The sequence below is a fragment of the Oryzias melastigma genome, linkage group LG20, assembly GCF_002922805.2.
Source record: "Oryzias melastigma strain HK-1 linkage group LG20, ASM292280v2, whole genome shotgun sequence".
NCBI lineage: Eukaryota > Metazoa > Chordata > Actinopteri > Beloniformes > Adrianichthyidae > Oryzias > Oryzias melastigma.
In genome coordinates, this window is record NC_050531.1 from 22,871,582 (window position 1) to 22,881,158 (window position 9,577).

At 41.2% G+C, this 9,577-nt stretch overlaps 1 protein-coding gene across 1 annotated transcript in view; it reads right to left on the reverse strand.

Moving 5' to 3' along the window:
- Positions 1–9,577, reverse strand: part of LOC112151354 (melanoma receptor tyrosine-protein kinase) — a 49,897-nt gene that overhangs the window by 14,669 nt on the left and 25,651 nt on the right. The window contains exons 2-11 of the mRNA XM_024280234.2: positions 8,976–9,127; positions 6,840–7,044; positions 4,996–5,130; positions 4,850–4,918; positions 4,570–4,691; positions 2,725–2,866; positions 2,407–2,520; positions 2,212–2,338; positions 1,040–1,113; positions 579–672 (exon numbers count right to left, since the gene is read on the reverse strand). Of these exons, the coding sequence (XP_024136002.1) occupies positions 579–672; positions 1,040–1,113; positions 2,212–2,338; positions 2,407–2,520; positions 2,725–2,866; positions 4,570–4,691; positions 4,850–4,918; positions 4,996–5,130; positions 6,840–7,044; positions 8,976–9,127 (1,234 nt within the window). The remainder of the gene's footprint in view (positions 1–578; positions 673–1,039; positions 1,114–2,211; positions 2,339–2,406; positions 2,521–2,724; positions 2,867–4,569; positions 4,692–4,849; positions 4,919–4,995; positions 5,131–6,839; positions 7,045–8,975; positions 9,128–9,577) is intronic.

Consider the following 9,577-nt stretch of genomic DNA (forward strand, 5'->3'; position numbering starts at 1 on the left):
CCATTCATCCATCCATCCATCCATTCATCCTTCTATCCATTAATCTGTCCACTCATCCATCCCTTTACCCATCCACTCATCCATCCATCCATCCATCTATCCACCCATCCATCCTTCTATCCACTCCTCCATCCATTCATTCCTCCCTCCATCTATCCATCCATCCATCCAGCCAGCCATCCATCCTTCTATCCACTCCTCCATCCATCCTATACATTACTCCATCCATCCATCCATCCATCCATCCATCCATCCATCCATCCATCCATCCATCCATCCATCCATCCATCCATCCTTCTATCCATCCATCTTTCCTTCCTTTCTTCCATTTTAGAAAACCACGTTTTTCACACAGAGACTCACAACCAAACCTACAGTCTCATTCACACCTGAGAGAGAATTAAAGAATCACTAATGAACCTATAAAAGATAGTTTTGGACTGTGGGATGCAGCCGGAGTGCCATGGTGAAACCCACGCATCCGTGAGGGCAAACAAACAGGACGTGGAGTTTGGGAACAAAGTGCATTTGGTAACTTTGATCTTATCACAGGTGTTTGTTTGTGGATAGTCACTCACTTCCTTAACTGTGACCTCCCCCTGATGATCTCCAGGTTTTCAAACACCGACAGAGACGTCATGTTCTTTGGCCAGGTGTGGATGAACAGGTACCCTAGATGACACAAACGCTTAGATGACCTTCACAACACGCAGCAGTTCTTAGAAACAATGCTAGTCCTGAACACAGAACAGCAAAATCTGGAGTCAGGAACAAACAGGTGTGTGGACTTTACATCTGTTAAACATTATTCAGCTCTATCTTCATGCCACTTTCTTAGTTTAATTGGAGGGTGCATCTTTGAAGTTCTAAAGAAGCGATGGAGGTGTCCTTCAACATTCTTATCGAAACACCAAGCAGAAGTATTCACAGAAACTGATGTGTGCAAATCCAACCATGCAGATTGGTTTCTGGTTCTGGTCGTTGGTGTGAAACCACCTCCCTGCAATCCCACAGGTATATAACGGTCTTGAGGACTTACCTGTGATTTCCTTCACTGTCTTGAAGTATTCCAGCTTCTCAGGGTCCATAGGAGGGATGTTGTAGTGTGGATCTCTAGAAAATAAACTCAAAATAACTCCCAAGTTCAGATTTGGAACCCAAGTACTTTTATCTGTAATTTTGTAATTGTTAACACGATCAATAAAGTTCTAGCAAATTCTGAAGGAGAAAAGCGGTCTTCTCCGCTTTTTGCCTGCAGAACCTGCTGGAATTATTGTGTTAACAGTTGAAAAGTTACATTATGTTAGAGATTTTGTGTTTAAGTGTGACCAGCGACGCCTCAGGTACTACAGGGTTAAAGATTCAGTAAAAAAGTGAAGAAAATGTGGAGTATAGTGGTTTCTCGCAGAACAACTTCCCTACAGAATGAACATTCTGCATAATGAATGCGACAGCAAACGCCTCACAGAACAAATCTGCATCAAATAAACTGCAAATTTGCTGTTTAAAAAAATACTCAATTTAACCATTTGTGTTCTCTGCGAATCATATTTTATCTCATTTCAGGGCCGTTTTCCCCTCATTTTGATATATTTTTTTGTCATTCTGCCTTAGTGAGTGTTTTTACTGGTGCTTTCCTGTCTTTACCACAACTATGCTTATTTTTTCTAGATTTTTTTGCAACAAGGTGGAATGAATTACATTTTGTTCCCTTTTAATTGACCAAAGAAGTTCATGCACTCTTAAAAAACTTATTTCTTCACCCCAATTCTTAGATTTTTTGTGATTATTTGTGGGATATATTTTTAGGTAACATGTTGAAGCAATGCTAATGTCTTGGCTTATGGTGGTTTAATGTAACATTACGTTTTTTTTTTCCTTAGGTATAATAACCTACCAAAAAGTTATTCCTTGAAGTTGAGTTAAAAACATCCCAATTTGGTTATTTTGAGCTAAAAAAGTTTCTAGTGTGTGAAAAATCCTGTTCTGCTCAAAGAAACTGCAAAGTACTTCTGTTGTCTACTGAATAATGGTTGATTTCATTCAAACTATGCCATCTTAAGGCTGCTTCACTTCATGACCCTTATTTATTTATTAAGATTTAGGTTTTGTCTCCTAGAAGTGAACAAAATCTCCCTGGAACTGATACACATCTGTATCTCGGCAAACATCATGCTACAGCCCAATTTGTGAATTTGTTAAAGATCTTACCCTGAAAAGGAAGACTGGAGGAGAATGATGTCTCCGTTGATCTTTGTGCAGTTCCTGAAAGATTCGATGTTTGTAGAGTTGACAGCGATTGTGTTGACGAGTGTGCCAATGCCGACTCCATCGCAGGCTGCAAGAAGAAGAACAAGCAGAGCTCAGCTTTCTGGTCCTGAATTAGTTGTGTTTGTGTGTTTTTACCTTTAGGACAAGGCCCTTCACATCTTTTGCAGCGCTGGACTCCATTCTCCTCCACCTCATACGTGTCGGGGCTGCAGGCCCGGACACATGAGCCCTCGGTCACCACGTAGTTATCTACAGATATGACACCAACAGTCAAGATGCAGCTAAGACGACCTTCACAAACAGGCACTGTAGTCCTCCGAGCAACACAATAGAATGATAGGCTGATATTTTAGAGCAACAAACATTTGTAGGTAAATTAATGTAGACATCTGGTAGAACATAATGTTTTATCAGACATTGGGGTCTTTAAAGGAAAATGTATAAAGTTCGTACGTGGGCAGGCCTTAACACACGTCGGTCCAAAGGTGTATTTGGCGTTGGGGTTGATGACCACCTGGTGGATTTTGCGGTTATAGAGCTTCAAAGGTGGACAGGAGTCCTTACAGGTACCATCATCATTAAAGTGTTTACAGGCCTGCAAAAAAGTACAAAGCAAAGAGGTTCTAGTAGTAATGCACAATATTGACTTTTCACAACCGATATCTGATATTTTCCAAGCCTCTTGCGATAATCAACCAATATTTTTTTAATATTTGAGAAAAGTACAAACTAAGAGTGCACGGCTCTTATGTGTCCCAACAAATTTGCAGAACTAGTTTTACCTGCAAATGTTTTGAACGACAGGTAATAAAAACACTATTATCTTTTTCAGTCTGCTATACATCTGTAAATAGAGAAAGTGCATTTTAATGGTTAAAACAAATATTAAGACTTTAACTTAAATAGCAGTGTAAAAAGGGACTTTTTCAATACAAATAATGTCCGATATGATAACATGAAAAAGAAATACTTTAATCTCAAAGTGCAAAAATGACTGCTTTGTTTTGAACTGATGTGAAAAATAAATGGTTGTTTATAAAAATGAACTTTTAGTCAACATAGACATATGCTTGGACTCTAACAGATTAGAATAAAGAGCACCTTTCCACTAGAACATGGTGCATTTTAGCGTGATGTTTGGACGGGTTACTGCTGTTCCCGCCCTTTTTGTTGCGTTTTTGTTGCACGCGCTGTCTGCATCTACTTTGGATAAATCCAGATATACTTCAGACTTCTTTGCTAGCGGCAGTTCTACCATGCGCCTGCGTCTGTTGTCAGCGCAGGAATGTGGGGGTGTGTCTGTTTGTGTGTTGGGGTGTGTGTCAGCGAGAGATGGAGAAATGCTCCTTCTTCATAAGTCACATCAAACCAAGCGGTTCACGCGGTGTCTGCGGTGTTGTCGCACCGCTATGCTAGCGCTCTGAAGCAGTACCGATAAGACTGAAACTTTTGGGGTGAGCAGACAAGTAGTAACACAAGTAAATACTGAGTGGTGAGTGAGGAAGCGTCAGCAATTTAAGCGTTTAATTATCGGTCCATTTTATCTGCAAATTTTTCTCTTATCTGAACTATCAGCGTGACGTCGTAATGTTCATTATCGGCCGATAATTATCGATAAAAACGGATATTATCGTGCTACCCCACTTTAAATCAGGGGTGTCAAATTCAATCGCGCAGAGGGCAAAAATCCAAAACACCCCTTACACCACGGGCTGAACTGGATAAACATTTATTGAACACACTAAAACTACATTTTTAACCATTTTAAACCGTAACTTTTTAACATATGAACTAGATATATAACATTACCTGTGATAACTGAAAAAACTGAAAAAAGCCTAAATTAGCTAAAACAGCTGGCATTTAGCTGATATATTAGCTAAACTCCAAAGCAGCCTAAAAAATCTTAGTAAATGCCAAAGTGGTCCAAAAAGCTAACAGAATGACAGTTTTTAAATTTACAACTGTAAATTTTTAACATTATTATAAATAATAAAAAAGGCAGGAATACTATTCCATATTAAATCAATTTAAACCTTAAATAACTTTTAATATTTTACTCTACATAAAAATATACTTAAAATTATACAAATTAAAAATGGAATAACATCGGGCCATTAATAACAATAAAATAAAATGATCTGGAGGGCCCAATAGAATCATCAGGAGGGCCGGATCCGGCCCCCGGGCCTTGACTTTGACCCGTGCTTTATATCTACCACCAAAGTGCTGGACATGTGAGGTTGCCATGACCTTATAGTTAATGCAGACGTGCAGGACAACAGTGTTGACACTCACCAGGCAGTCGGTTGGTAGAGGTCCAGTGCAGCCTGCAGCACAGTCCTGGTGACAGCAGTCTATGGGTTTGGGGCCGCGACACCTCCCGGTTCCACACTGCTCCGCGCACACTAGCTTGGTGACTAGCCGACACAAAGCACATCAGATTACACTGAAGTTTCTATCAGATCAGAAAACTGTTCTTTAGTCCACCCTCCCACCACCTCAGCTAGAGTTAACTCTGTTGAGAGCTCAAGACAAATGAATTGAAACATGTTTAAAACTAGAGACTGAGGTTTACATTTTTGACAGTGTTCAGGTCCCGCTGCCCAACATGAACCGTTGACACACCCGGGGTCACACCTCTCACCTGCAGACACACATAGCAACAATCATACAGCGGGTCACGGGGGGCTCAGATGCTAAAACCTTTACTACTCTTCTTACAATCTTGTTTGTAGTCATCAAACTTCAGAAGTATGTTGGAATAGCTGGCCTTGTCTACGATGTCCCACCACTGGATATTCTGCATGTTACACAGCAGAGGGTTGTTGGTCACCTTCACCCCTCCGTTTAAAATCTCTGCAGTGGGACAGAAAATAAGTCATTGAGTTTAGTTAGAAACCCTAATGTCAAAGTTGAAGAGACGTTCCAACGAAGGGTTAGTCCCAGCTACTGCAGAAGCACATTAGGAGCCAGGTGATGCACGGGTTAGCCTACCTACACCTTAAGTGTTCTGAGAGGAACTAAACTTCAGCCATAGTCACATGATACCGTTTGAGGGTTGACACGCACAGACACTGCAGGTTTTATGGTTCTCCAGACCCGTAGAGGGTCGTAGACATGTGTGGCATCTTAAGATGTGCAGGTGTGTCTTGTAGTTCTCTTGAGACATAACTGCACTCCTCTTAAAAATTTGAGGGTGTGTCTTGCATTTCTCTTGAGGCACATCTGCAGTCCCGTCAAGAGGCCTCCAAGTGTGCCTCAAGGGAACATCAAGGTACACTTGCACTCTGCTTAACATGTGCAGTTCCCTTGAGGCACACCTGCACTCCCCTTAAGATGTGCAGGTGTGTCTTGCATTTCTCTTGTGGCACATCTGCAGTCCCGTTAAGATGCCCGCAGGTGTGTCTCAAGGAAACATCAAGGCACACTTGCACTCTGCTTGAGATGTGCAGGTGTGTCTTGCAGTTCCCTTGAGGCACACTTGCAGTCCCGTTAAGATGCCTCCAGGTGTGCCTCAGGGTAACATCAAGGCACACTTACACACCGGCACATCTTAGGCAGAGTGCATTGTAGTTCCTTTGAGGCTTGTATGGATGTCATAACAATAGACCGTATCACTGTTGTGCACGTGGTAAGGGTAGGGAAGTATCTGTAAGGAAACATACCTTTGATGTACGGCTGATACTGTTAAATGGAGCCTTAACATGACTCTCCAGTTGTTAGTGAGGCGTGAGTACTGGCCCCTTACTTACTGCACACAAATGCTTCAGGTATGAGATATGCAGGTGATACGTAAGTCGTTCTCGACCTGTCCCTTGCAGCATGCCCATAGAAAAATGTGGATGAACATTTTCTCTACGGGCTCACCAAGCGGTGACTAACTAGTAGAAAGTTTACTAAAATAACCGTCTCAGAAAATGTTATCTGAATTTTCTACAATGAATGAGTAAACATGTTTGTTTATACAGAATCATTTTGCTCTACTAAATTGATATTTTGAACAAAAGTAGGAGTTAGGCGTGTGCTGTTGTCTTGTTCTTTTCTATCTTTGCATGTTCCTCTCTGTGTTAAGTGAGGCTCCAGCAAATCCAGAGCAGACTGCTCGTGCCGTGGTGCAGAGCGTCTCTTCTGAGAAGCTTCTGGGAAGCTCCGTGTCCGGGCCAGCCACATGCAGCAGGAAACAAAGAGCGCTTAATGCAAGGCGTGGGGACAACAGGAGCCTCACATGCCTGTATTTGCCCATCAGAAAGTACAGAACACTGGCAGGCAACCAGCCTTAAACTGCTGGTTTGAGTTTCTCCTTTGCGTCTTGCTCTGAAAAATGAAACTTTTTGCTCAAACTATCAGCTGTATGTGTTTCACTCCTGATGGTTGGAGCTTCCTGAGCTGACAGTCAGAGTCTGGATCTGCCTCACTGCCAGAGGCTTCATGCACTGTGAAGCAGGAAAAGCTCTCATTCCCAGGTTTTCTTGAACTGCTTCCTGCATCAACATGAAACAGCTCCCCTCTCTGCTGGGAAATTTTGCCCCCACCCTTGAATGAGTGAGTGCACATGCAGCACCCACCGGTCAGGTTGCTGAGCTGCAGCTGTCGCAGCCCGCTGATGTATCTTGGCGCTCCGGTTACGTTGCTGCTGAGGTAGTTGGACATCACAAGCAGAGAAAACTTGTCGTAGAGGTTCTGTCCTCGGATCAGCTTCAGATTGACCAGCGGGACGGTCGACACCTCGTTCATGGCGATCAGAACGTAGCCGCCAACCTCCTGGATTGACTGGAGACACAATCGATCATTCATTTAGAACACGTGTCAAAGTCAAGGCCCGGGGGCCGAATCCGGCCCTCCAGGTAATACTATCTGGCCCTCCAGATCAGTTTATTTTATTATTAATGGCCCAATGTTATCTTGGATTCATTTGTAAGTTGTATAATTTTGACAAAATATATTTTTACTGAGAGTAAAATATTGAAAGTTATTTAAGGTTTAAGTTGATTTATTCTAGAATAATATTCCTGCCTTTTTATTATTCATAATTATGCCAAAAAGTTACAGTTTTAAAGTTTTAAAAATTGTCAATCTGCTAGTTTTTTGGACTATTTTGGCATTTACTAAGATTTTTTAGGCTATTTCGAGTTTAGTTCATATTTTAGCTATATGCTAGCTGTTTTGGCTAATTTAGTTTTCTTTTTTTAAGTTTTTAGGAAATGGGCTAATATTTACATGCTAGCTGTTTTGGCTAGTTTAGGATTTGTTTCAGTTTTTTAGGCTATTTTGAAGTTTAGCTATTTTTTTCAGGTTCATGCTAGCTGTTTTGGCTAACCTAAGTTGTTTTTGTTTTGTTTTTTTTAGTTTTTTGGGCTAATTTGGCATTTAGCTAATATTTTAGCTAGCTATCAGCTTCAGCATCTTCAGCTATCAGCTTCAGCGTTTTCAGTGGCCAATAACAGTTTACAACATTCACACTAGTGTTAACGCAAGTAATGCTATATATGTGGCTCATAATAATGTAAAAAAGTTACGGTTTTAAGTTTAAAAACATTTTTTTTAGAGTGTTCAATAAACGCTTGTCTTGTCGTGACCTAAGGTGTGTTTTGGATTTTGGCCCCTGTGCGATTTTTTAGCCCTGATTTAGAGGAAACTTTTTATACAGTAAAATTGAACTTAAAGTGTTTGATAACAAATTCCGAATCATTTTATGAAACCATACCAGTCCCAGCTATTGTTCATTACAGTAAACAGATCATTCAGTACTCAAAAGCTTAAAGGAAAGGTGTTAGAAGACAGAAGGAAAACTGCAGCAACTATAGGAACCTTAAAAAGATTATGAATTGGTTGAAGAAAACTCCCTGGAATCCAGCTCCCCTCAGTGTGGTTGTTGGATGAGGTTCACTGTAACGTTAACAACTCATTCAATCAGCCAATCAATCCTTGAGGCACATAGACTGTGTTCCTCTAACGCCTCATTTGCACAGATTCTGAGCAGAGTCCAGGAATGTGAGCTCTGCTCTCGTCATTTCTGTGAACTTTCCATAAACTCTCGCTCCAGACGTTGATGTTTCAGAGCCGGTTTCACCCTGCAGTGTCCTTGGACGACCTTCAGGGAATAGAGTATAACTTTACACCAGTTTCTTTCCTGAAAAAGGATCTGTCAATTAAAAAGTCTCACTTCAGCCAAGTCTCCTACAGCTCCTTCATGTGCAGAAGAGCAGCTGAGTGTTTACTCTCGAGCAGAGAAACTGTCAGAACAGTCATGGAACGTTACTACACCTCAGCAGTCCTGCAGCTTCTGGTTGTGCGGGCAGAAGTCTTTGTTCCAACTTGCTCCTTTCCACTTCACCTGTGCTAAATGCTGTTTATTTTGCACCACTTTCTCTGATTTTCATGGGTGAGTTATTACAGGGACTCCACCCTGCATGTGTTCAAGATTTATTTGGTTTGTATGCTTCATCTGATCTTTGCTTTCCAAATCCACATCCCAACATGGACGAACACTCTTATTATAAACTGGATTACAATGATCTTGAATCATTTTTGCTTGGATTGAAGACTTTATTTCTTGTGTAGTCTTCAGATGGTCTCGGTTGTGAACTAAACTGTAGTGTGCTGTTTAGTTGTGTACTAAACTGAAAGGCTGATGAGACCTCGTTGCAGAAAAGCTGAAACTTGTCTCAGACCATGATTCTCCAGGCCAGAGATGGACCCACCTGCAGGAAGGACAGGTCCTGGTGCTCCTGAATGTACGTGATCTCCAGGTTCTCCAGAACCACCGAGCAGTTGGAGTACTCTCTCACCATGCTTTTGTAATGATTCTCGCGAGTTCCCAGCAGGGTCAGCTGGTTAGTCATCCCTCGGCACACTGAAACACACAGACACACGGAGAGTCAACTGCAGTCCCTCTGAAGGCCACTAGGGGCTGCTGTTTCCTGATGCACGGGAGCTGCTGGGACGTTCCTGAAAACTTTATTGATCCTGCAGAGAGGACATTAAAGTGTCTCCACTTAAAAAAAGAGAAACAAATTAGATATTAAAATATTATAAAACCAAAGAAAGTAGATGCAAAAATATATACAGTTTCTTAAAAAAAAAAAAAACAGTTCACGCTGTTTTACTCAACAAAAAAATGTTTTGAAACAAGATGGAGGAGTTTTATGGTGTAGTTACAATAACTTATCTTGTATGTGAGTTCAATTTGTTTTAAATAACAGAACTCAGAGAACTTTGTTGTAATAATTAACCATTTAACACCTCGTAAACACACACCTTGAACATACTGTAACGATACTGTAACAATACTGTAACAATACTG